The sequence below is a fragment of the Brachypodium distachyon genome, chromosome 4, assembly GCF_000005505.3.
Source record: "Brachypodium distachyon strain Bd21 chromosome 4, Brachypodium_distachyon_v3.0, whole genome shotgun sequence".
In the NCBI taxonomy this organism is placed as follows: Eukaryota; Viridiplantae; Streptophyta; class Magnoliopsida; order Poales; family Poaceae; genus Brachypodium; species Brachypodium distachyon.
In genome coordinates, this window is record NC_016134.3 from 46,929,022 (window position 1) to 46,954,919 (window position 25,898).

Genomic DNA, 25,898 nt, shown 5'->3' on the forward strand with positions numbered 1-25,898 from the left:
GCCCTGATGAGCTTGTTGTACCAATGGAGGACCAAGGTACTGGGTAGAAGATGACTGATTGCTACGTGGGCAAACTTGATCAAAGCAAAACAATGAAGGCATTTAAATACATAGCTTAGCCCCTCCTAGCGAATCGTTTTGTCTACATAAATGACATGACAGAAATGTGTACCTTTGCTACATGCCCGTGATAGGAAACGAGCTAAACGGCGACGATCTGTTGCTGACGATATGCAAGTCCTTTCCCTTGCACAGAACGTACGACATTACCAGTCCAGAAGAAACTGGCTTGACCCTCATGTAGCGGCACAGGCAACACGCGCCGCTCTCACCGCTGGCTGGTAACTCATCGATCGCGTACAGCGATGTCTTGCAGCATGCCGCCGATGGTGGCCTCCGTTTTCCATCTGGACGTATACAGGAGAAGACAGCAGCACTCGTCTTCTCGTACCGACAGCTACCCACCACGTCGCGTCCATCAAGTGGGGCACAAAGGATATGTGAGGCAAAGAAGAGGAGTGCGAGCACACGAACCAACATCCGGGACATCGTAAGATCTGTCAAAGCAGGGGAAAATAACAGTGCATTCGTATTCAGATTCATTACATAAAAAGTTGATCCGACTATATTGTAACTACCAATTAATGGTCCTTTTTCTAAACAGGTAAAAGTTACTGCCAATCTTGAGAAATTAGAAAGTGTTGCTTACAAACATGGTAGGAGGTATTAGCATGAAATTTGCGGTCAGGATCTCAAACCTTGGCTTGACCAAGGAAATAGAATCCCGTGTAGTACTAAACTGAGTTATGCAAACAAGCATGTGAAAAACAACGGAGTGACACGCTAACCTTCGGGAAGGGGAATAGCACAGTTATTAACAAAAACTTCTAAAAATGACCCACAATCCCCACCAATAATAATCCTTGGCACTAATTTGATCACAGGAACTAACAAAACTGTATTTACTCTGCATCAATCATTTTGATCATTTAGTCCGAAAAAAAAAATCATGATGATCTCTGAAGCAAGGATGGTCAAGGATCATGCTGTGAATTGTTCGGTAAGAATCAGCGAGGCGCCGAGGCGGTGAATCAAACTAAGCAAACAAAGCGCAGCGAAGCGGAAACCACACGTCCGTCGCGAGGGATTCGCCGCCGCCGCCGCCGTCGCGGATGACGGAACCCCCCGCGCGCCCATCCACGGCTTCGGATTAACAGCCCGGCCGGCGCAGAGAACTAACCAAACCGCTCGCAAAAGGTTTCGCCGTCGCAGCACAAACAGATTAGAGCGAGACCACAGGGGCCGCCGGAGGTGCGCGTGCGCACACAGGGGAGGCGAGACGAGTACCTGTAGCCTGTAGGCTCGCTGTAGCAGTTGCCGGGCGGCGTCGGCGAGGTTTGAGAGATGCTCCGGCCGGCGGGAATGCTGCTCCGGGCGGCGAGGTTTGGGGGAGCGAGAAGCTTTGCTTCCCCTGCAAGCTAGCGGCGTGCGTGCCCCTCCCTCGGACGCAGCGGGTTCCCCGGCGGTGGATGTTCGGCACCAGCACGCGAGGAGGAAACGGGGAATGCAAGTCAGTGTGCGCCTCCTCCAGCCCAGTTTTATAACGGGCCCAAGATGGGCCGGCTCGGCCTTGGGGCAACTGCCCAATCAAATTTACATTTCTCACTGTACAAATCGTGGCAGCAACTGATTTTTTTCTTCTTCTTCCGATTGCTCCACCGTGGGCACGACACCGACACTGCGTGAGCGTGACCAGTGACACCGAGATCCCAGTTCAAAAAGAAAAATTATCCCAAAGAAAAAGCAAGTTTATAAAGAATTACAGTTACCGGGTTTCAAGCAGAAGAAGCTGGTCTTGAAAAATCGTTGTCACTACTGCTGCGACCACAGGCGGTGCGAGCCAAGACAAAAAGGAACATTTTTTTAAACTAAGTTGAGTTTCCAGCTACCTACCTAAATTGAACGGCTGCTTTTTATTCTGGTCTCCGTTTCCTTTCCTTTCCTTTCCTTTCCCCTCTCCTCCCAATCTCCACTCCACAGTGCCCAGTGTGGCCGCCGACGCCGCCGCTAACTACGGCGGCGAGATTCCTCCCCTCAACTGCTCCTCCGGTCGTCGAGCTGCATAGAGAGAGATCCCCGAGGCGAAACGAGGATGAAGTTCCGGAGCTCTGCGAGGGGCGAGCCGCGGAGGTTCGGGAATGTGGCCCTCATGGCCCTCATGCTCTGCTCCCTCGTCGCGCTCTCGCTCATCAGGGCAAGGTTCTCTCCAATCGGTAAAAAAATCATCGATTTGCCTGCTCCTTTTGGTCACGAATATGCCACAACCAGTAGCTGAATCTGAGCTGCGTTCCTGCAGGCAGTACTGGAGCAGTGGATCCGAAGGCGGTGTCGGTTGTCGCGACGGAGGCCGCCGCCGCCGAGGCTTCCGCGGTAGTACCTGGTAATTAACTAACTTATCCGCATGCCTTGTTGATTTGTGACCCGGACGGAAGCTGCTTTATGCATGAGGTGGATGGGTGTGTCTAGATCTGCCCAGCATTTCTCTACCTGACCCTTTCTTTGGATAATAATAATACCATGGTATCCATTTGTTTAGATTCAGCATAGCACGGACGGATTTTAGCAGCTAGTGCGCCTTCCCCCCAAACTATTCTTCATGCTGTAGGCTGGAGATTTGTGCTGAAGAGTTGAGACTCGGCCACTGGATCTGACCAGCTGAACTGAATTTCGTCTTGTACTTGCAGTGGAGGAGGAAGACAAGGAGGAGGCGTTTCAGCCCAAGGTGGAGCACGCCTCGGATGCTGCCGGCGATGGAGCCGGCGGGGGCAGCAGCAGCAGCAGCAAGCCAGTGTGTTATGAGACGAGCCGGCGTTCCGACACCTGCGAGGTGGCCGGTGACGTCCGCCTGGTGGGTCGCAGCCAGACCATCTACGTGGACGTGCTGAAGCAGGAGTGGAAGACCAAACCGTATTGCCGGAAGCACGACACGTTTGCACTGTCGCATGTCAAGGAATGGTCCCTCAAGCCAGCCGGGGATGGCAGCGCCGTACCCGAGTGCACTTCGAACAGCTCGGCGACCGCCTTCGTGCTCTCGACCGGCGGCTTCACTGGCAACCCCTTCCATGACTACACGGATGTGCTCATCCCTGCATTCATCTCAGCCCACCGCTTCGCGGGCGAGGTCCAGTTCTTGGTGAGCAGCTACAAGCCTTGGTGGATGAACAAGTACATCCAGATCTTCCAGCAGATGAGCCGGTACGAGGTGATTGACATCGATGCCGACGATGAGGTCCGGTGCTACCGCAGCGTGGTGGTCGGGCCGACGTTCCACAAGGAGCTTGGTGTGGATCCCTCGTCGGGCATCTCCGTGGTGGATTTCCGCAAGATGCTCCGGAACGCGTTCGGGCTGGAGCGTGCGACGGCCACACCAAGCGGTGACCGCTGGGACATCCGTCGGCGCCCTCGGCTGCTAATCATCTCCCGGCGAGCCTCCCGCGGGCGGGCGTTCATGAACGAACGCGCCATGGCTGACATGGCAGGGAGCCTGGGATTCGATGTTCGCATCGGGGACCCAGACACCGGCTCCACGGACACGTCCAAGTTCGCTCGGCTGGTGAACTCGTGCGACGTGATGGTGGGCGTGCACGGTGCCGGGCTCACAAACATGGTGTTTCTCCCTGCCGGTGCTGTGCTGGTGCAGGTGGTGCCGTACGGGCGCCTGGAATGGCTGGCCCGCAACACGTTTGCAGAGCCATCAGCCGGCATGGAGATCCTTTACCTGGAGTACGTGGTGCAGCTTGATGAGACGACACTGAGCGAGCAGTACCCTAGCAATCACTTGGTGCTAAAGGACCCCATGGCAATCCACAAGCAGGGCTGGGACGCGCTCAAGACCACGTACCTTGACAAGCAGAACGTCCGGCCGCACCTCGGCCGCCTCAAGAACACCTTCCTCCAGGCGCTCAAGATGCTGCCACACGGCCGGGACGATTAGTTCACCATCGTCATGAGAGCTTTAAGTATTACTGCAGCAGTAGATAGACAAGATGATAGTACTTGGTTTTGGTTTGCTATATTTGTTACTAGAAAGAGCTTGTCCATCCTCGTATGTGCTCCCAGCTACTTAGAGCAGCTCGCGCGCCAAGCATAGCAACTGGCCTCCTTCAGCTTGGCACCTCTCTCCCTGAGACAGCACGCTTCCGGTCGACAACTGTGGTGAGTCAACCCCTCCTTTTTGCACAAGCATGCCACTGGTGGGGGTGTCGGGCTCCCATATGGTCATATGGATTACCTCGGCCATGTTGACACAGTGACAAGGCATGTGTTGCATGGTGTGACATCGCTATGGCGATAAATCTATAACATGTAATGTCTTCGCGTGCAGATGGAGGTTGTATTTCTTCGAGTGCCATGTGTTTAATAAAATGCCTGACTTGCAGTAGCATCAGTTCATTGCCCTTGTTGTTGTAGGTTGCATCTCGAGACTATTTGTTGGCTTCGGTACTCCTTGCAATTTTGCTACTGTTCACCTTCTAGCCAATGCTAGAGTGTTTTTGTGATTTTTCATTAGGCTGCCATTTACTCTTGATATACATTGCTATGACACTTGAACATGATTTCCATTGAGAAGTCCATTTTAGAGGCAAGTTTTTGCTGGCCAATTGCAGTAACTGGAGTTGAAAACAAGAACATGATTGACACAGTTTGGATTGTTTTTGTTGTTCCTGTTGGTACGTGTCTCGTGTACATTATTTCCTCCATTACACTGTACTGTAGTCTCTGCTAAGGTGCTAATTGCTATGCCAGTGTTTATGTTCGAGTCTGGCAATCCCTGCCGTTCTGCCAATAGAATTTGGTACTAGATTATGATGTCCCTGTTACATCACTTGGTTATTTGCTTCAGTAAAGTTCCATCTCGAAGCTTGACAAGTCAAACTTTATCTTAAAGAAGTCGCCAGCTCTAAAATATCCAAACATTTGAGCAATTATGGGACTTTAAGTGTCTTGATCATACACCCTTTTCATTTAACTTTATCCATCTTCTATCTAATTGGCTAGCACATCATAGGTATGTCCTTATCCAGATGATTGAGTTTCATAAGGATTCAAGCTTTTTTTTTTTGCGGGGAACATAAGGATTCAAGCTACTCTGTGCCATCTGTCATCCTACACTATCTTTACATGCTAGTACTTTCTAATAATTTTACTTCGATGTTGACTCCATAGTCAGAATCATGCTTTGGAAAGTTTGAAATTTGATCAGGATCAGATTGATCTGAATGTAGCCTGTTCACGAAATAATGACAGCACCAGGTATTGCCTCACAGTCATTTTAATATCTCTATGGTTCATGCTTTTTCACCCCCCTCAACAATCTTCATGTTGATTTCATATTAGATATGGTCATCCCCTCAGCTCTCTAATTACCGTATACATGATTATGTCCACAGGAACAAATAATTTGCAGAAAGGAATCAAATACTAAGTGATATCTGACCTGCCAAGGTGAGAAACAAATGTTTTTGCTCAATGGTTTCTCACACTTGTGAAGCTGTCCATTACGCAGATCCTCCTATCTGTCTTTTGATATATAGAGCATTTTTTTGAATAAATTAGTACATAGTTATTTTCTTGCTCATGTGTACATTGTGCAATTAACTAGTGAATTTAATGCAAAAGAAAGCATAAACCATAACCATCTATTCCTTTAGCAGAAAGATATAATCAATGTAATCGTCTTTCCATGATTTTAGGGGTGGAGTGTTTTCTTCTAGAGTACACATCGAAATGCGAACCATTTTCATTAAGAAGGAAAGACCAAAAAATGTCCAGATAATTACAAAGTCACACGAGTAGCCACCCTAAAGGTTTCGTAAAGATTTTACAAACTAAGCAGCTAATGTGCCATTTGCTTCTGGTGGTTGGGTACTCCACGGTACTGTACCCTGTTCCTAATGTCTTTGCTGATTCAGATAGTGAGTTTCAGCCAATGTTGTTTTGTGATGACCCTAAAAAATATTGTTTTATAATGACGTCAAGAAAGTAGAAACTTGATGATGACTCAAGGCACCATATGTACTTCTAAATATTGTCAATACAATGCCATCATGCATTGTCAAAGAGAAAATTAGTCCATTCCAAGCAGCAATGCACGTAGGGTGTAATCTAGTGTATAAGTATATTCTAGTATTGGGCCCTGTTTGGAAAATACTGGAAGTTTTTATATATTTCTATGGGAAAATAACTAAATAAAATCATTCAGAATTTCTGTAAGACCATCTCTTCCAAAAAAGTGAGTCGATCCCCTATGTTCCTTCAGGGAAAGGTTACAAGACATAGTACCAGCACTTTTATAAATCATCATCATACAGTATGCATGACGAGTGTTAACATGATAGGTAGGTGGTGAGATTGTTTTGCGTGCATGCAGCCAACTAGATAGTAAATCTAGAGAGTAGCAATCAAGGTCCTCGAAACTCAATCATATGAAGACTGCATACCATACAGGCATATTCCCTCCGATCCTAAATTGTTGTCGAAATATTACATGTATCTAGACGCTTTTTAAGAATAGATACATCCATATTTGGACAAATTTGAGACGGTAATTTAGGATCGGAGGGAGTACATCACACTGATCTGTATTTTTTTTATGGAGTTGCTGCCTGTTATTGTACTGCTTGCTCTCAGTCTAAGCTGCACAATTGAATCATGTGCCTGCACTGGCCTATGCTCTTCAACCTATGGTAATTGTGCATTTGTGCTCTATGATCTGGTATTATTTCCCCCCTTTTTTTCTGAACGTTTTGGATACTGTAGCCCAACCTGTATATTTCCACCGCGGGTTCTCCTTGTTTTGTAACATATGTCTTTCTACTTTATGGTCTCGAAAAAACATGCCTTTCAAAGTTGCATCTATAAGATACATATTTGCAATCGGTACTAACTAATAAAAATGCACCTATAGTAGGCATTGTTGGTTTGAACAAAGATGGTGCCTTCCAATTCCCTGTGTTCCACAGGAAGCACCCTTGCCTAAGCTCGTTGATTCATCCAACCAACGTACCTGCAGAGCCGAGTCCCGTCGTTGGTAATCATGAGATCCACGAAGGCAAGTTCTTCATGGACATCAGCCTTGGCACACCACCTGTGGCCAATCTTGTCACAGTTGATACCGGCTCCACACTCTCCTGGGTTGTCTGTCAACGATGTCAGATATCTTGCCACACAACTGCACCAGAGGCCGGGTCCGTATTCGACCCTGACAAGTCCACAACTTACGAGCTTGTCGGGTGCTCAAGCAGAGATTGCGCTGACGTGCAGCGCAGCCTTGTTGCCCCATTCGGTTGCATCGAGGAGACTGACACCTGCCTCTATAGCCTGCGATATGGGTCAGGTCCATCAGGTCAGTATTCAGCAGGCAGGCTAGGGACAGACAAGCTCACTCTTGCGAGCAGCTCTAGTATCATCGATGGTTTCATCTTTGGGTGCAGTGGAGATGACAGTTTCAAAGGCTATGAATCAGGCGTCATTGGCTTTGGAGGCGCTAACTTCTCCTTTTTCAACCAGGTAGCTCGGCAGACCAACTATAGAGCCTTCTCCTACTGCTTTCCGGGTGACCATACAGCTGAGGGATTCCTGTCCATCGGAGCCTACCCCAAGGATGAACTAGTGTACACCAATTTGATCCCCCACTTTGGGGATAGATCCGTGTACTCACTTCAGCAGATTGACATGATGGTGGATGGAAACCGGCTCCAAGTCGATCAGTCTGAGTACACAAAGCGGATGATGGTTGTTGATTCAGGAACTGTAGACACATTCCTTTTAGGCCCGGTGTTTGATGCTTTCAGCAAGGCAATGGCATCAGCAATGCAAGCCAAGGGGTTTCTGAGCGACACTGTTGGTACGGAGACTTGCTTCAGGCCTAACGGTGGTGATTCGGTGGACTCTGGCGACCTTCCAACAGTGGAGATGAGGTTTATAGGGACTACCCTGAAGCTGCCACCGGAGAACGTGTTCCATGACCTGTTACCGTCCCATGATAAAATTTGCTTGGCATTCAAGCCTGATGTTGCTGGTGTGAGAAACGTTCAGATTCTAGGGAATAAGGCGACATGATCATTCAGGGTTGTGTATGATCTCCAGGCCATGTATTTTGGCTTTCAAGCTGGTGCTTGTTGATGGGAGAGGCTGGTCTATTTTCCATCCAAGGCACCAACATCTCTACTAGTAATAGGTTAATAACAACGACTGAAACTACGATTTGATGACAATTCCTGTAATGGTCCATTATAATAAAGTTGTTTGCTTCTCTGATGTGGAGGAGGCATGGTCTTTGATAAATTTAAGATGGCTACCTGGAAATATTTGGTTGTTAACTCCTTATCCCTTGACCTATCACCTACGGAATATGTTAATAACGAACTATCTCCATTATATGGCAAATTTTTATGCAGGTTAACTTGTGCGGTTGAGTGCATTGCTTTTATGCAGAGGCTGGGAAGCAATACAAATTTTCCCTTTATTTATAAGAAGTTTGTAGGTTACATATGGAGTGACATGGAGATAAGAATGCCTGTATGTTCATTCGAAAATCAAGACAACTGATGGTTTGATGTACAACATACCTCTCACCTGTTTCAAGCGACAGACGGCATTTAGCGTGTTAAATAAATTGTCCTGATGGTTAACTCTGAAGAAAAACAAGATCAACTCCTTGTACTCTTCTCCCACGTCCATTCCTGTCTGGAGAAACAAAAGTCAGCATTGTAGGGCACAAGAGAACAAACCGCAAGGGGCATTGCAATCTCCTATCATCAGCAGATTCAGACAAATCACAAGCACTACCTTATTGTCCTCTCTGCCCAGCGCGGGACTCTTTTGAGCATATCTGGATCGACACTTTTACGGCCAATTTTTTTAAAAGCCATAGCTAGCAGACGCTCTGTGAACAGTCACGCTGCCTTGTCCCGTTGCGTGCACACCGTTGCATAAAACAGAATGGTTTGATCGCAATATTGTCCCCTACCTCGCGATCCAAATTGGCTGGGGGTGAATTCCAAGAGCATAATCTGAAGCTTCTTAGATACTCCACCGGGATGCGGACAAAGACAGGCATTGCGCGTGCCGCAGATGCGTCCAAACCTCGGAGATGAAGACCTCGGGGAGGGAGGAGATTAAGGTGAGGTCGCTGACAACAGACTAACAGAGGATCGATCGGTGCTGCAAGAGACAAAGATCGGCACATCGGAAGGTATGAATGATGGAGGTCGAGGCGCCTCCCCTTTTGTTGGTTCCTTCGCACAGGACAAGCAGATCGAACAATGCTTCTTGGTTGACTTGATGTGATATATCCCCTCTTGCAGGAAGCGGCAAGCACGCACTTACTTGGTTTGGTTGGCTGGTTGATCTTTGGGAAGGAGGATAGGGATAGCAATGTTCCAGCAACAGCTGCTGCAGCAGCAGCAGGAGGACGTGATGTCGTCGTCGGCGACATCGTCTCCGGCGTCGACGCTGTACTCGCCGTGTCCGCCGGGGGCGGGGGCGTCGTGGGTGCAGGAGCTGAGCTCGGACCAGTGCAGCGTGCGGCTGATCGGGCTGCTGTACCAGTGCGCGGCGGAGGTGGCCGCCGGCGCGCTGGACAGGGCCAACCTGTGCCTGGAGCACATCATGCAGCTGGCGTCCCTGGACGCGCCCCACGCGCTGCAGCGGCTCGCCGCCGTCTTCGCCGACGCGCTCGCCCGCAAGCTGCTCAACCTCGTGCCGGGCCTCTCGCGGGCGCTCCTGACTTCTTCATCGTCGTCTTCGTCTCCGTCTCCGGCGGGAACGTCGTCGGGCGACGCGGCCCGGCGCCACATGTTCGACATGCTGCCGTTCCTGAAGCTGGCGTACCTGACCACCAACCACGCCATCCTGGAGGCCATGGAAGGGGAGCGGTTCGTGCACGTCGTCGACCTCTCCGGGCCCGCCGCCAACCCTGCGCAGTGGATCGCGCTCTTCCACGCGTTCCGCGGCCGGTCGCGCGACGGCCAGGGGGTGTTCCCACACCTCCGGGTGACGGCGGTGCACGAGAGCAAGGAGTTCCTGGGCGCCATGGCCGCGTCGCTGGCCCGGGAGGCCGAGGCGTTCGACATCCCGTTCCAGTTCGCGGGGGTGGAGTCCCGGCTCGAGGACCTCGACTCCGCCGCGCTCCGCCACTGCCTCCGCGTCCGCTCCGGCGAGGCGCTCGCCGTCAGCGTCGCGCTGCAGCTCCACCGCCTCCTCGCCGCCGACGACGACGGCCGCTGCAGGCGGCACCCGGGCGGCGGCCTCACCCCGCTCCAGAGCATCTTGGCTGCTCGATCCAGCCCGAGGAGCCCGAGCAGCGGCGGGAGCAGCAGCTTCGGGGAGCTCCTGGAGCGGGAGCTCAACACCAGGCTCCAGCTCAGCCCCGACGCCTCCTCCTACAACTCCCCGCAGTACTCCTCCCCGACGATGTCCGCCTTCTCCTCCTCCGGCTCCGGGAAGCCGAAACTGGAATCCTTCCTGTCAGCAATCAAGGCGCTATCCCCAAAAGTCATGGTGATCACGGAGCAGGAAGCCAACCACAACGGGGCCGCGTTCCACGAGCGGTTCGACGAGGCGCTCAACTACTACGCGTCGCTGTTCGACTGCCTGGAGCGGGCGTCGTCGGGGCAGGGGCAGCACCGGAGCAATAGCGCGGCGGAGCGGGCGCGGGTGGTGGAGCGGGCGGTGCTGGGGGAGGAGATCCGGAGCATCGTGGCGAGCGAGGGGCGGGAGCGGAAGGAGCGGCACGAGCGGGCGGCGCAGTGGGCGGGGCGGATGGAGGCGTCCGGGATGGAGCGGGTCGGGCTCAGCTACGGCGGCGCCATGGAGGCCAGGAAGCTGCTGCAGAGCTGCGGGCTGGGCGGCGGCGGGTACCAGGTGAGGCATGATGTGCAGGAGCAGCGGTTCTTCTTCTGCTGGCACGACAGGCCGCTCTACGCCGTCTCCGCCTGGCGGCCCGCCGGTGCCGGGCCTGCCTCGGCCTACCACCACCGGGGGCCCAGATGATGAACCCGGGCTCCGTGAATTCGAATTCATCGTGTGATCGATCGGTGTGACCCGCGCTAGCTTGTTGCGCTTCTGCATGTTTTGTGCCGTAAATACCTTCTGGTCTGGTCAAAGGTGTGTTTGATGAATGAGCGTTGGATTGGATTTGGAGTAAACAGGTTTACGCTATCGACTGGATTTTTTTTTTCGTGATCATGGTTTTTTTGAACCGTTGTTTTTTTTTTCTGCATTTTTTCTTCTTCCTCCTGCTATTTTCGTCTTCCTGCTTCGCTCCTGCACCCGTCATGCCTGGGGCGTTGCTAATTTACGAATGGCCGCCCGGGAGCTGTCGGGCGGCCAATTCTGACATCCAACCACCTCCGCCCTTAAGACACATGGAGAACTTTCATTTTACATTTTCCTTCTAGACTTGATCAGAGAACCTTTTTTTTTCCGGAAGAACATTCATATTTTCTTGGAGAAATTTCAAACTTTTTTGAAGAAGCTTGAATTTTTTTTAGTACAGTATAATACTCTCTCTGTTTTATAATTCTTGTCAAAATATTACATGTATCTAAACGCTTTTTAGGAATAAATACATTTATTTTTGAGCAAATTTGAGACAAGAATTATGAAACGGAGGGAGTAACTCTCATGGCAACAGTGCTCCATCGAGGTTGAAAATGGTGAAGGAACTACGACCAACGGGAAAAAAATAGTTTTTTCTAGAAAAAAAAATAGTGCTGTGTAGGCCTTTCTATTGGCACACCTCCCTCTCCGACAATAACGTACGTTAGACTAGATTACAACTGAAGACTTACAAGGGAAGAGAAGACAGTCTCGTGTACTACCAAAGTATCGGTACGTGTAGATGTATGCGAATTTTCTACAACTGGTTGCACCCGCATTTCATGCTGCATCTTCCTAGTTCTCAAGACATGTGTTTGTTTTTTCTCTGAATGAGGTAGATTGTGCAGAATGACTGAATCTAGTGCGCGCATCTACAAAATTTCATCCAAATCCTATGTGACAAGTGCAAAAAAGAGAAACGGCAAGTGATCCTATACTATTCTCATATGACCTTTGCTAGATTGGGCACCACACCAGCGTCTTTAAATGGATTTGATATATGCGTACAAAAAATTAAAGTCGAAAACCACTCGATGTTGAACCCTGTCTGATTCCTTCCTATCGTTATCACTCTGAAAAGAAGTCGGCCGGCCGTAAGTAATTTGCAGTCAAACGAGGGCCGTTCTCCTTGAGTGCCGGCTAGCTAACCCAACTGAAGAAGCAAAGCTAATTAAGCTTTAACCATGTATGCAACCTTGACCTTTGTAACTTTCTCCAGCAAATGCCGGCAATTTCTTCGGATTTCGCGCGCAGCAGTTAAAAGTGGCCGGGCGGCCGGCTGTGTTGAGCTTGGAGAGCTCTCATTTTGCTCGACCATCGGGAAGGAGGGGACAGGTTGCTAGCAGTTGGGAGTTGGAACTACGGAGTAGCTACGGAAAGAACACACTCAACCACCGGAGATTCAGGTCGTCAATGGTCACCTTGATCATTTATTAATTGAGAAAGACACTGTTAACGTATTCTGTATATATTTGCTTTGATTGGCTGGAATTAATTCAGTAAATCTAGCGTTCAAAGTGTGCAATCTGGGCAACACATAGGTGCAATTTTTATGATGTAACCATATCTAAAAGGACAGGAAAGTGAGTGAAAATAAGACAAGAGCGGTACTTTAGCGTGTGAACGTTGTTCGCGCACAAAATGCCTCACCTCCTTCTCGTGGAGACCTTGAGCAACACCGCCGCACCGAGCAGGTTCTCCCTAAGCCCGGGCAGGAGGCGACGAGGTGTTGTAGTTTGCAGTCGTTTGGTGTGTAACGCCACAACATGAACATACGTTCTGTTTTTTCGAAAAAAACATACGTTCTGTAGATAGATTCCCATTACTCATTGCCGAGGGAGTTTTGATTCAAATCTTTTGACAAAACATTGGGACTGTAGTGGATCTATTTATTCAGGAGTGGCTATTTCTAATTCTACATAAATAGAGAGCAGTTATTTATCGGTCAACATTTTAGCGCAATCTGATGAGTATGCTTTACTCATTTTGCACACGCACGGATCTAAGTGATCACATCATAGGGTTATTACCATCGACTTAATATTCAGCGGAAAAAATGGCAAAAATGCCTAGCTTTCAAGGAAAAGTGAGACGGACTCCTTCGGTCCTAAAATAAGTGACAGAGGGAGTATTAAAAATCAAAACCGAAAGTGTGCAGAGGGTATAAAAGGCCAATATACTCCATTCCGGCACGCACGATATATTGGCCTTGAAGTCGATCTACAGACGGATTCAATACACCACGCGTGATCGAGTTCGTCACCATCAATACAATCACGACATCGATCGCAAACCAAAGAACAACCTAATCGATTCACTCACAAGTCACAAACACAACAAAAACAGAACGAATTACAGCTCGGGGGCATGCATGCAATGAACGAACGAAGAGGATCCATTCATTCACGGCGCGTGGTGCATGGCGGTGGTCATCATGCGCGAGAACTCGTCGAAGCAGACGAACCCGTCGCCGTCGGCGTCGACTCCGCCGATCATGCGGCGGCAGTCCTCGGCGGAGCAGCGGTGCTCGTCGCCGAGCGCCGCCAGCACGGCGCCGAGCTCCTCCGCGGAGATCCGCCCGTCCCCGTCCGCGTCGAACACCGCGAACGCCTCCCGCAGCTCGCCCTCGTCCGCCGCCGCCGCCGTGACCTCCGCCAGCGCCAGCGCGATCTGGTCCGCCGGGTCCTCGGCGAGCGCCGCCGCCAGCTCCTCCTCCGTCGCCACCACCCGCCGCAGCGCCACCTCCAGCTCCCCCCGCGTCACGGGCGCGGCCACCATCTTGGTCGCCGGAGCCGAAGAAGAAGATGATGCCGCTGCCGATGCCGGCGGGAGGACGGTTCTCGGCGTGGTGACGGCGGAGTGGACGTCGTCGGACGAGGACGAAGACGCCGTGGAGCCGAAGGAGCTGCTCTTCCCGGCGGCGCCGCTCCTCGTCTTCTTCTTCCCCCCCTTGCCGCTGCCGCCGCTCTCCTTGGCAGCAGATCCGGAGCCGAAGAAATGCGTGAGCTTCATGGCCGGCCGCGCGCACGTACGTGTCTATGGTGGTTCCGCGAAAGGAGGAGGAATGAATTGAAGCTTGGTGGTGGGGGAATTGAATGAAAGGAAAGACGGAGACGACGAGAATTATAAGGTGGCGCGCGAGCGCGGGAATGGGGGTGAGTGAAGCTTCCACGAAGCTTCGCGCGCGGGGAAAATACGAACCGGTTCTCACGGACGGGTCCTACTTTCTTTCGCTGCGATTTATATTCGCCTTGAAAGCGTCTCTCTAGCTAGTAGTAGTACGTCTCTGCCTGCATGAAACGTACTGCTAGTAGTACGTGGTCTAAATATGAACGCTTTAATTTAATTGCAGTGACAAGGAAAGGTGACGGAGTAGTACGGAGCACTACACCACCAGCATATATACTTGTAGGTGAAGAGGTCAAGTCATGAGTGGTTTTTAGTTAATCAACTGATTGGTAATTTAACCCGGTCGATGGAGCTGAATTGGGGAAATACGTAACCAACTGCGAAAGCGCGATTGAGACACATGCATGGGGGTCAATTAACATATATAGATTGACGGCGATAACTTTACTAGAAAATGGAAGGATACATTTTCCTAGCTAACCGGCCTGCGCGTACAAAGCGCGTCCCTGCTGAAACCGGCGCCGCGCGTCCATACTGAAACCGAAAGAGTAGCTCCAGTGCGTGCTCCCAAACTGACATCCAGCTTGAACCAATTGTTTTTTTTTAATCGGTGTGTAGAAGAAGTATTTCACAGTCCCTCCATTTCAAAATGTACAGCGAAGTGTATAACCTCTGTTCGCGCAAATTCTCTAAAGTTAACATTTACGATGGCAAATGAAGATCACATGTTCCTTTGCCAGATATATGTTTTTTTTTATCTTAGTTTGACACTTTGTATGCTGATATTTTTTGTTATAATTCGGTCAAACTTTAATATTTTTTTTGATATTATCTTAGTTTAACACTATATATGCTGATGTTTTTTGTTATAATTTTGTCAAACTTTAAAGATTTTGATACTCCACAAAAATTGTACTACGACCTAGTATATTTTTGAACGAAGGAACCAGGTTCCATCAAGTTGATGGGCAGCATCTGATTAGTATGCAAGTGAGTACGTATGTTCACGAACCTCCGTATATACGTACGTACGTACGGATGCGACGTAGGAAGCCGCAGAGAAACTTCTCCTGACAATGCACGGGGCAGCGTCCGCGAGCGTGACTGACCCGACGACGGACGACCTGAATCTGAATCTGAAGGATGGGGCGAGACTTTTGGGGTGGATGGTTCGTCGTCGGGAAACTGGGCGGGGAATTTCGGCCTCGGAAACCGCGAAAGCAGCTGACGCATGATCCGTTTCCGTCGGGAAATTGCTTGCTCACCCCATCAGCATGAGCGCGACATAAAGCCAGCAGCCCAGCACCCGTTTCAGGGGTTTCAGTTCGACGCTACATCCGCAAGTGTACGTACGGTGTTCATTACTGGCCGGAATTACTACTTGCCGCAGATTGAGTGCCACGACGTCGACGGACACTGTACTCAGCTCGCCGTACGTACGTGTCAGCGTTCAGCAAGACGTATATACGTCCCTGATCGACCGATGCCTTCGTGCATAGTCTGCGCTCTTTGCTTTAGTTTCTCTGGATGCATTGCATGGTAGGGGCAGAATGGCCTGCGAACAAATTCGGTGTGGAGTGACTCGGTCGTATATATTCTGTCCCCGGCTTCTCCCATTTTAGTGTCATGTGGAGCTTCTTTTCTGCGATCCAATTTGGCCGCGGAACGGCCCGGGCCGTGCTGGCACGCATGTCCGAGGCCGAGGTCCAGGCACGGCCCAACGTGGGTCGCAGGCCGGAACGGCCCGTTAATTTTTGTAACGGGCCGGTCTCCCGTGCCGGCAGGCTTTTCGCAAAAAGCCCGGCCCGGTGGCCTACAAGCAATCGGTCGTTTCGTTCGTCGTACAAATGTTTCTTTTTTCAATGAACTGACCGGACCCTTTCCCTACCACGGTCCACGGGTCGGCGGCTGCGCACCCGCAAACCCTCGCCAACCGTTCCCAGCCCCCTCGTGCGGCGGACCTCTTCGTCGCCGGCGGCGGCGGCGGCGGGCGCCAGCTTCCGCTTCCGGATCGCCTCCTAAGGCGGCCCCGCCGGTGTCCGCGCTGTCCTCTGCTCCAAGCGACCAAGCCGCCACCCCTCTCCCGACGAGGCGAGGACCTGTCCCGAAACCGTCGAGTTACGCGGGTAATGGAGCTGACCTCCGCCGAGGAGGAACCGAGGTGAGCACGCGGCATGGCACGAGTAATCCCCCTTGCCTTTGCTCCGCCCCTCTTCTCTTACTCCACGCTCCATTTCGGCGCAGATTGGGCACGCCTATGGGGCTCGGGCTCGGGGGCGACACCATGGAGGCCGTAAGGAGAGCTTTCCCGGGTCAGCACTTCGCTCTCCATGTGGTGAATCGAGCTTTCGGCCGACCGGATCCGGCTGAGCGCAGCCGGCAGGATTCCTCTGCCTGCGTTGTCAACGGAGCACGCGCCTCAGAAAATCCTGTGGATTTGGAGAAGGCAGCGGAGAACCCTGGGAAGAGCAGTGCGCAACAGGGCTCCTCAACAGGCGGTATCGGCGAACCAGCTCCGTCGGAAAAGCGTGTGGGTTCTGGGGAGATAGAGCATGCTGGGCAGCACCATGGCGCCCCTCCTGCGCCTGCAGGCATAGGTGACGACGCAGGCGCCAGTGGCACCGGAGGTTGGAGGCGCAGGTATCTATTGTTTGGCGCCACTGGCTGTGGAGTGACAACTGACAAGTAGTATTAAATCGATTAATTGCCACTGACCTTGATGCATATTGGGCATGAATACTAGTGCTTCCTGTTTATTCACGAACTATCCGATGAATCGCTGCTTAGCATATATAGTAACATGCCCACATGATTGTCCCCTTCCCTAGCGTGGCTTGAAATTTTAGGAAGTTCAGTTGTGAACACCTGTGTAGGATTTTATCTCGTTCAAAGGGACAACACGAAACAAACACATAACTCTTACTTGCTGGATGCAGGATTAGGCGAGGCCGGATCCCGGATGAACGGGAACCAGATGCTGATCGTGTAAGCGCGCTGGAGAAGGCGTTGACTGGCTTCGCAGTGAGGCAGACTGATGTTATTGTTAGTCCAGCTGTGGGGACCTGTTTCGATTCACTTGCGGAGGCGTATGAGTTTTATAACATCTACTCCTGGGAAACAGGGTTCGGGATTAGGTATGGCAGGAGCAGGGTGAATTCAAAGGGAAGTAAATGCATGCAGGAAATTACTTGCTGCCAGGGGGTAAGAAAGCCTGTACTAACTGGTTAGCTTTTCTGTGGCTGTTGGTTTTGAAAAATTATACAATGATTTTGTTGCCTTGCAGGGTAAACCAGCAAAGGATGGGAAATCGCGCAGGTGCGATTGCACTGCTCTAATTAGGCTACTGCGAACCGATGACAACGGATGGTATATAACCCAGCATAGGAAAGTGCATAACCATGGTTTTTCCACGGCATATTACAACAAGTTGCAGTGGCCGTCTCATAAGCATATAGATAAGTACACCAGGGATTTGGTTCGACAGTTGGCAGGGAATAATGTTAATTTGGGTGTGTATGATACAATTGCTTCCTTTTTTGGAAGAAGAACCGAGAATGTCCCCTTCACAAAGCGTTCAATCAGGACGCTGTGTGGGGAAGTTATTCGCGAGCAAGCGGCTGATGACGATGCTAGGAAGACCATGGAGACAGCTCCTGTACTCGGAGAAAAGGATCCAGAAAACCATACACAGGAGGAGACACCAGTCAATCATCGTGGGTCAACCTCAACCAATACTGATTCCGTGAATGTGCCGGCCGATCCCCTGAGATACCCTGATCAGGGTGATACACAGATAAACACTGAGGCTGGCAGGCTGGCCGATCTGATGTTAGCTTTTGGGGATTGTCACCTGGTTCTTAAAAACTGCACCTATGATGATCTCATGAACTCCAATGGCACCATGTCCGGCTTAGAAGAGGCAGTGAAGGCTGTGACACCCCACCTTCAGCAGGGCATCTTCGGTGACCTGTGGTCCAGGGCCCACAATTCTGGTGGCATTGTGTCAGCACAGGTGCTGACCATCAGGGACCTATTTAGGTTCACGCGTTGGCTCACTACCACCACAGGTCAGCATAATCTGCGCTGCGTCGAGCAGCATGTCAAGCTGGTCAAATCTGGGAACGGTGTCTTTGAGCCTGAGCAGATGGCCCTCCTCCAACTTTATCAGGCCGAGAATGATGAACATTCACGTGAGATGCGCAGGCTGCAGGGAGAAAGGGATGAGAAGATCGCGCACTATATGGCGAAGATTGACGAGGCCCGCAAAACTTTTGAGGTCAACGTTGAAGCTGCAAAGGTGCGGTACCCTGTATCCTCATCCTATTGTCCCCTGGATACAAATGAGCTCCGTGGTCAGTGCTGGACAGTGTATCTTGCCCACTGTCGGAAGGAGGCAAAGGATCTGAATGCAAGGGCCTCAAACATTGTCGAAAAGTATGGGCCAGAGTTGCTGCAGCGTCATCTCTATGAATTCTGCAGCCAGGAGACCAACCGTGAGGCCCTCCTCAAGTATGGCCAGACCAAAGTCAAGAAGCTGAAGGAGGCGGGAGTTGCTCAGGGAGAAAACACCCTTCATGGCTACATGGCGCTCCTTGATATTGAAAAGGCTTGCGCGTTACTCGCTGCTGAAGAGCAAATCGCTAATGACCCAGACACATGTGGGGGCGGTGATGAAGAACGTAGGACCAATAGAAGCAATGGTGTTGCAAGAGATGTGGCCGCTGGAGGTGCTGCACAAGAAAATGGCAGTGAGGACGCGCCCGAACGCCCTCCTCTGCAAAAGCGTCTAAGGAGCGGTCAATCCTATGCTCGGTGATGACTCCTAAAGCAGGTGGTTCACATTCCTCCAAGTGGGTCATGATGGCGAGGAATGTTTATTTATCTTGTCGCAAATTCAAGGTGGGGAGGTTTGCTGATCAGGTTGCCCATGGATTCTGAATTAAACCTCGTTGTGAGGTATATTCGAATATGTGCAATGTTTGTAGTGCAATAGAAATCTATCTTCCTGAAGCTTCCCGGAAATGTTGGGTCTCGTTGTGAGATATATTAGAATAGTGTTAATGGATGTAAACTATATGGTTGGAGGAATATTTAGTTGACATGTTTATCTCTTTGCCTTCATCTTTTCCACTTGCCCTTGGATCTCTTGGCCAAACTGTAGCTACGATATTTTGGAAGCTCATTTCTTTCTTTATATGATTCATAACATCATAGTGTCTTGGCGGGTGCTGTTCCTGACCTACGAGGAGCTCGCGGCCGACACGCTGGGCCAGGTGCGGCGGCTCGCGGGGTTCGTGGGCAGCCCGTTCACGGCGGAGGAGATGGGGGCCGGGGATGGACAGGAGGATCGTGGTGGAGGCGTGCGCCATGGAGAGGCTGGCGTTGGCGAAGCTGGAGGTGAACCGGTCGGGAGGACGGACATGATGGACTGCTCCCGTGCTCCGTGCCCAACGATGTGTTCTTCTGGCGCGGCGTTGTCGGGGACTGGAAGAACCACCTCCTCACGACGGAGATGGGCAGGATGGTTGATGAGATTACCGAGCGTAGGTTCAGAGGATCTGGCTTGGTGCTCCCAACTAGCTAAATGCACTAATGGGTTCATGACCAAATTTTCAACAAGGGTTTTGTATCATCAACCCACGCTGTACGCATGCACGACATTTGTAGAATCTTCAGCATTCCTTATCAGGCATGAATGAACTGAAATGTCGTGTGCCTAACGAAGGACGCCACTAATGTCAAAAATGGGTCAATGAGATCAGGGAGCAGGTTCAGAGGTTCTGGGTTTAGTTGCCACCAGCAACCGCAAGACAATGGATGATAACACAAGCACTTGCACAAAATGCATATAATTTTCGACATTACTCAGCAAACATTGGACGGGGAAATAATACAAATGTTGTAACATTCTACATGAACATCGCTAGTATCATGTGGTATTTTCAACTGTGTACGAGCTCACAATTTAGCCGCAGGGAGTGAGCTTCTTGTTGCCTGCGCCACGAGGGTTCTCATCCTTCCAGTCATCCCATGCCCTTGCTTTCTCCTCTTCGGCGTCCTCGTCGTCCTGGGCTGAACTGGTGCCATCCTTGTGCCAAGAGGAGCTTGCCTCTTGAATCATCTTGGCCGTGTTTGCTTGCCATTCCTCCATAATTTTCATTTCAGTCAATCCGGCTTCTTCTATGCTCATCGTCGGCATCCTGTAGTCCCATATAGGAAAAAAGAGACGGTAAAACAAAATTAAATAGGATAGTCGTGTATGCTTTGCAACTGTTTCCACACTGTCAAAACCAGATATGGCAAGACCATTACATGCGTGTTAATATTCATAGGTTTACACCAGTAATAAATACAGAAGAATACTAGTACACCCTTACTTCGAGCTTTTTGTCGTCAACTAGGATTGCATCTAAGGCACACCTCCAAATCATTATCTCAGCATTATATCATATTTTCAAGTGTCCAAGGTACAAAAAAGAGAGTAAATATGCTTAAAGGAAACTATTGTATTTTAGGAACCTATATTGTCCTTAGATAGGCATTTTCATCTTTTGACCCTTCTGCATACCAACGTCAACACAATATTATGGGATTCCTTTTGTAACATTAAAACATTGTATGGTTGCCAACATAGTCAAAATCAACAATTGCTTTTAATGTCCTACAGGCTACAGCAGAACTAACAGTGCAGGGATATATGCTTGAATAGTTGATCATCAACAAATCTGTGTATTGTACAATGCATAATGCAACAGCTTAGTGTTCGTAATTTAGCATTACAAGTTCTGGCAAAACAGTGCTCATTCCACATTCTGCGATAACGAGAAGGTCACCACTCACCAGCCAGCATATAACAAAAACGAAAAGCAATGAGTAGGCCTTTAACACCAGTTCAAAGCATACCTGTAACTAGGCTGAAAAACTCGTGCTGCCATTCTTTCCCTTTCACTGGTTAGTCCCCCACCAACAAGACTTGCAGGTCCAAATATCATGGGTTGGTGTTTGTGGTCATGAGCTTGTGAAACACTTGCTCTACCTTCAATGACATCTTGAGCAAAATGTGCGCAAGTAATGGGATCGGCTGGTTTTGAATATGGTGCACGGCTGGCAGCATTCTGGTGCCAAGCTTCAGCCTTTTGTGTACGCTCATCGAGCATTTCACGAGCAAATGCATTCCCATCCTAAACAACACAAACATACAAAACAATGTTTTTAAAGAGAAACCTCCATGTACATGCAGTGCAACACAAGGGAACCAAATAAAGAACAGAACAATGTATGCAACTGTGTTTCTGGCAAGCTGAGCCCTATACCAAGAAACGATCACCTTCAGAAAGCCTAACTGCCACGGATTATTCACAAATAATCACAAACTCTATACTGAGAGGCTCAAATGATATATTTTGTTATTTCCTCACAAAAAGAAGCTCGGGGGCATGAAATGCTTCCAAGGACTTGGTCAAACATGACTATTGCAAGAACTATCCTAAATGCAAAAGGCAGGCCCCTTGTATTTGGTTTTCACTCCAGTTTCCCTTAGTAAACTGGATCAAGCTTTTCTAGTTAATTAAAGGGCAGTGCTCCTGCCAGTTTCTCGAAAAAAAAGCACCTACCAGAAAAGAAATCCAGAAAGAGTCCACAGGAAAGTATCAGCCAAATATGCTACTGACAGAACTTGCAAGTCCTTTCTACTAGTTTTACCTTTTCTTTTCTTTCTTTTACAGCCAGAAGCATTTCTTCTTCTTTCTTTAACATGTCCACAAGATCAAAAGCCTACAGAGGAAACAGAGATAAATCCATTTGAAGTCAACTACTATTCTGAAGCAAGCACGGCAACTTAGGAAACAGTGCCCAAGAGAGATAACTAACCTTACAGAGAGCCAATGCGATAGTAGCTAACCAAGCCTGCAGCATAGTATTATATAGAAATTCAGAATTTCTGACTGATTATAGAACCAGCAGTATAACCTTGGGAGGCACACATGGACAAGATTAGGGCTGGACATAAAGCTCGAAACTCGACAAGCCTAACGAACACTCATTAGCTCGGCTCGTTTAAGCTCGTGCTCGTTTGCAAACGAACCGAGCTGAGTTTTGTTTTCAACTCGATAGCACTAACGAGCCTAACGAACCGAGTACCGAGTTTCACGAGCTACTCGATAAGCTCGATAACAGAGCAGGTCGTCCAACGTCCAAGTCCAGCCCATCTAATCTCTTGGGCAGAAACGGGCAACCTCCTCAATTCCCCCCCTCATCCTCTCCTATTCCAAATATATTGTTAATTTCCTAGTTCGATATAGTTTGGCTGCTCCTATACTTTTAATTGTGATGTTTTATATTGTTTATTAAGTACTCAAGTTGTCTGAATTAAGTGCCAGACTGTTTGTGCGTCAGTGTGTGCCTAGTTGGCTTGCTATTTTGCTAAACAGTGTTGTGTTTATGCATTTGTGCAATTCTGCTAAAGGCTGATCTGCTCCTATCCTATTATGCTTTGCTGCTGCATACTTGTATAAATTATGAAAATGTGATTCACTACTGCTAACATTTTGTCATCTAACGAGCTTTAGCGAGCGCTCGCGAGCTTTTAACGAACCGAGTCGAACTTGAGTTTTAACTCGTTAAGCATAACGAGTTTAACGAGTCGAGCCTCAACGAGTCGAGCCTTAACGAGCCGAGCTGCTCGATAGTCCACCCCTGGACAAGATCCCAAAAAGCTTGCGTTGACAATATCCGAAAAGATTAAAAATAAATGGCAGATTGTAAAACATTAATGTCGTCGAATGAAAATGAGAGAAACTAAATAGCATAGAAAGAAAGAAGATTAAGATTTAGAAGACCTGACAGTCAAAAGTTTCATGGTAGCACTCTCGCACTAAAGAACAAAATCATCATGGTCTTGACAAGCATTAGAACAGGGGAATTCAGAGCATGTAATCAATCCCCTATGGATTTTCACTAACCGCTGGGGGCATCAAATTAATCAAAATACAGATAATCATTACAATAAACTAATTAAACCATTTCCGGTTGAGCTGAAAAGGCTTTATATTGTACTCCCTCCGTCCCATATTAATTGTCGAAATATTACATGTATCTAGACGCTTTTTAGGCATAGAAACATCCATATTTGGACAAATTTGAGACAATTAATATGGGGCGGAGGGAGTACGACATTAAACATGATTCAAATTTGACCATTTTGAAATGCAGCAACCATGTTGCAACTCTAGCATATATGACGGTACTACAATCTTCCACACACGATCAAATTAATAAGTCATGCACAAATGCATGAGAATAACTAGTTGTCTGATGCTAACCTCTCTTTCTTCCTCTCCACCATCCTCAAAGTCATCCTCCTCGCCAGCTTCAATAGGAGCTGATAAAGTCGCCGCTCTCAATGATCGTCCACGCTTTTCCTTTCTCTGTTTGATCTCTTGGAGCTTCGTTTCTGCAGCCTTTTGCCGCTTGAACCGGGCAACCTAAGCTCAAGAATTAGGAAACATAGTAACTAATATGAAATTTACCAAGATGAAAAAACAGGGCAAGTAGCCTATGTGAACCGCATCTCACATACTCAACTCAGCACAATAATCATGTCCCAGGTTATCGTGTTTCTCTTGTAGAATGCAAATTGTTCGGTAAGTCTTATAGATTATCATGTTAATCAGCCTCACCTTTTGTGCTCTTCGGTTCGCCGCAGTTTCCGACTGCCCTTGTCTAGATAATTCGAGCTCGTCCTCTGGAATAAGCTCCAACGCTTCGCATATAGAAATGAACTCCTGTAGATCACAGCAGGAATGACACATGATACATGGGTGACCTGATGATCTTACACCACAAGAAAAGGCCACTAAAAATGTATCATAAGCGTGTGTCAAATCAAGTAACTAGATGAGCCAACCTTCAAATGATCCTGTGATGCCTTGAGGACTGGAATCCGGTCCTCCCGATCCACTTGCTCAGTCATTTCCCCAAGGTAGTACGGCACCTGGAGAAACCAAACAACATAATCACCACACGTTGCACATGCAGGTATGAAATGGGGAACAAAACACAGCTGTGGCGGGATAAGGGGGCCATACGAGGAGGTACTTGAGGTTGGCGGTGGAGACGTCGTCCTTGGTCTCGTTGGAGGAGAAGAGGCCAAGCTTGCTGACCATCTCGTCGCACTGCCGCAGCAGGTCGACCCCCTTCCGGATCCCTTCCTGCACAGCCCCAAACCAAATCAAACCAAAAACCCAACGCGTGTGAAGAGGAATCGCGCGAACCGAAGGTCGATGATCGGGAGGAAGGAGCGGAGGGGGGGCTAACCTGGTCGAGGGAGGAGCTGGAGGCGAGCGCGTGGAGGTGGGACGCCCTGTCGAAGAGGACGGGGAGCGGGAGATCGCCGTCGTCCTCCTCGCCCGCCGCTGGGCCCGCGTGGAGGCGCAGCTGCGCTTCCATCCTGCTCCCGACCTCCTCCACCTCCGCCATTTCTCGCCGGCACGGCAGGAGCGAGAGGAGGGGATCAGAGATCGCCGGTTAAAACCCTAGAGAAGAGAGCGGGTGCGGAGTCGCCGGGAGGGGAGCAGAAGACGATGGCTGAAGTGTCTGGGCTGGTTCCGGTTTGGTCTCGTCTTTCTTCGGTTCGATCGGCTTTTTGACCGGGCCAGCCTTGGCGGAATGTTTCTCCTTTCTCCTTCTAGACTAGACTAGAAACATGGATTAGAACGTAGACACGCACACCATTACACGCATTCGCATTATGTTTAGCGTCACCAATTTCAAGATGAAGGGAGTACAATGCACTGGATTGGCAGAGCATTGAAATTTGACAAAATCACAACTGACGTCTCGCTATCAGCAAATATTTCGTATAATTTTTTTCTTGTAAATTTTTTCGTGTTTCATGGGACAAACATTACGTCAAACCTAAATTTGACCCAATAGATTAAGCGTAACCATCCAAACATTCTACGAAACCAAATATTAGATTAAAAAAAAACTATCGGATTTGAACCGATGAACCTCCCTCCTAAAGAACATTCTACTGCTCAAAGATAAAGTTAGCTCGATATGCTTAAATAGATGTTATCCTTAGTAAAAGGATATGATTTATTGAACTTTCTTTTTATTTCTCTAATTCACAAATCTACTTCTTTTGTATGCAACTGATTCAAATTTCTATATTTAATTGTATTTCAGATATTTTTCAATTTGATAAGCTACACCAGTTCCTATATCCTTCAATGTTTTACTAAATAGTTAAATTCTTAGAAAATTAAGCAAATTCGGAAAACATCAATTCGAATTGGCATCGAATTTAATTTCTACTAGAATTAAACCTCTTTGATTCACAAGGATTTTTTTACATCGTTGATCCACAAGAGATGACCCCAACGAAGATTCTTACTTTGGCTCCGGTAAAACTAAACGAACAATTGACCTTACCAAAGGTAACCATTCCAAAGCTGAAAAAAGTACCAATGAAAACCATCTTCACGGTGAAATGGCAACAAGACCGCTGCTCCTGCTCCCATCACCAGCCAAAAACAGAAATGTAAGAATGGAGCACGCCTCAAGGAGCAGCAAGCAAAACCCGAGCATCTTGGTAAAAAAAAAAG

At 49.0% G+C, this 25,898-nt stretch overlaps 6 protein-coding genes across 10 annotated transcripts; 3 read left to right on the top strand and 3 right to left on the bottom strand.

The window, feature by feature from the left end:
- Nucleotides 1–103: 103 nt before the first annotated feature.
- On the bottom strand, nucleotides 104–8,991 carry LOC112272411. Its single transcript, XM_024463101.1, has 3 exons — nucleotides 8,851–8,991; nucleotides 8,631–8,748; nucleotides 104–557 (listed from the first exon to the last, which is right to left on the bottom strand). Exons 2-3 carry the CDS (start codon nucleotides 8,740–8,742, stop codon nucleotides 178–180), a joined length of 492 nt encoding a protein of 163 aa, XP_024318869.1. The 5' UTR covers nucleotides 8,743–8,748; nucleotides 8,851–8,991; the 3' UTR covers nucleotides 104–177.
- Nucleotides 1,951–8,319, top strand: LOC100833330. 5 transcript variants are annotated; one of them, XM_014902811.2, is made up of 5 exons: nucleotides 1,951–2,273; nucleotides 2,357–2,440; nucleotides 2,745–5,313; nucleotides 5,451–5,505; nucleotides 6,968–8,319. In XM_014902811.2, exons 1-3 carry the CDS (start codon nucleotides 2,153–2,155, stop codon nucleotides 3,992–3,994), a joined length of 1,455 nt encoding a protein of 484 aa, XP_014758297.1. In that variant the 5' UTR covers nucleotides 1,951–2,152; the 3' UTR covers nucleotides 3,995–5,313; nucleotides 5,451–5,505; nucleotides 6,968–8,319. The 5 variants fall into 5 exon arrangements, with proteins under 5 accessions (XP_014758297.1, XP_024318867.1, XP_014758298.1 ...); XM_024463099.1 differs by having other exon boundaries at nucleotides 6,971–8,319; XM_014902812.2 differs by having other exon boundaries at nucleotides 7,073–8,319.
- LOC100842790 (scarecrow-like protein 3) lies at nucleotides 8,852–11,244 on the top strand. Its single transcript, XM_003577025.4, has 2 exons — nucleotides 8,852–9,256; nucleotides 9,369–11,244. The coding sequence occupies exon 2, from the start codon at nucleotides 9,439–9,441 to the stop codon at nucleotides 11,053–11,055; it is 1,617 nt and encodes a 538-aa protein (XP_003577073.1). The 5' UTR covers nucleotides 8,852–9,256; nucleotides 9,369–9,438; the 3' UTR covers nucleotides 11,056–11,244.
- A 2,032-nt stretch (nucleotides 11,245–13,276) lies between these two features.
- Nucleotides 13,277–14,366, bottom strand: LOC100843094 (probable calcium-binding protein CML35). The gene has a single exon (XM_003577026.4). It carries the CDS (start codon nucleotides 14,173–14,175, stop codon nucleotides 13,567–13,569), a length of 609 nt encoding a protein of 202 aa, XP_003577074.1. The 5' UTR covers nucleotides 14,176–14,366; the 3' UTR covers nucleotides 13,277–13,566.
- A 1,805-nt stretch (nucleotides 14,367–16,171) lies between these two features.
- Nucleotides 16,172–19,415, top strand: LOC100833635. Its single transcript, XM_003578905.4, has 4 exons — nucleotides 16,172–16,453; nucleotides 16,537–16,932; nucleotides 17,229–17,493; nucleotides 17,576–19,415. The coding sequence occupies exons 1-4, from the start codon at nucleotides 16,422–16,424 to the stop codon at nucleotides 19,106–19,108; spliced, it is 2,226 nt and encodes a 741-aa protein (XP_003578953.1). The 5' UTR covers nucleotides 16,172–16,421; the 3' UTR covers nucleotides 19,109–19,415.
- A 658-nt stretch (nucleotides 19,416–20,073) lies between these two features.
- LOC100833947 (PP2A regulatory subunit TAP46) lies at nucleotides 20,074–24,917 on the bottom strand. The gene is made up of 9 exons (XM_003578906.4): nucleotides 24,607–24,917; nucleotides 24,378–24,500; nucleotides 24,197–24,283; nucleotides 23,970–24,074; nucleotides 23,613–23,774; nucleotides 22,162–22,197; nucleotides 21,994–22,065; nucleotides 21,196–21,473; nucleotides 20,074–20,492 (listed from the first exon to the last, which is right to left on the bottom strand). Exons 1-9 carry the CDS (start codon nucleotides 24,766–24,768, stop codon nucleotides 20,258–20,260), a joined length of 1,260 nt encoding a protein of 419 aa, XP_003578954.1. The 5' UTR covers nucleotides 24,769–24,917; the 3' UTR covers nucleotides 20,074–20,257.
- Between the last annotated feature and the right edge of the window lie 981 nt (nucleotides 24,918–25,898).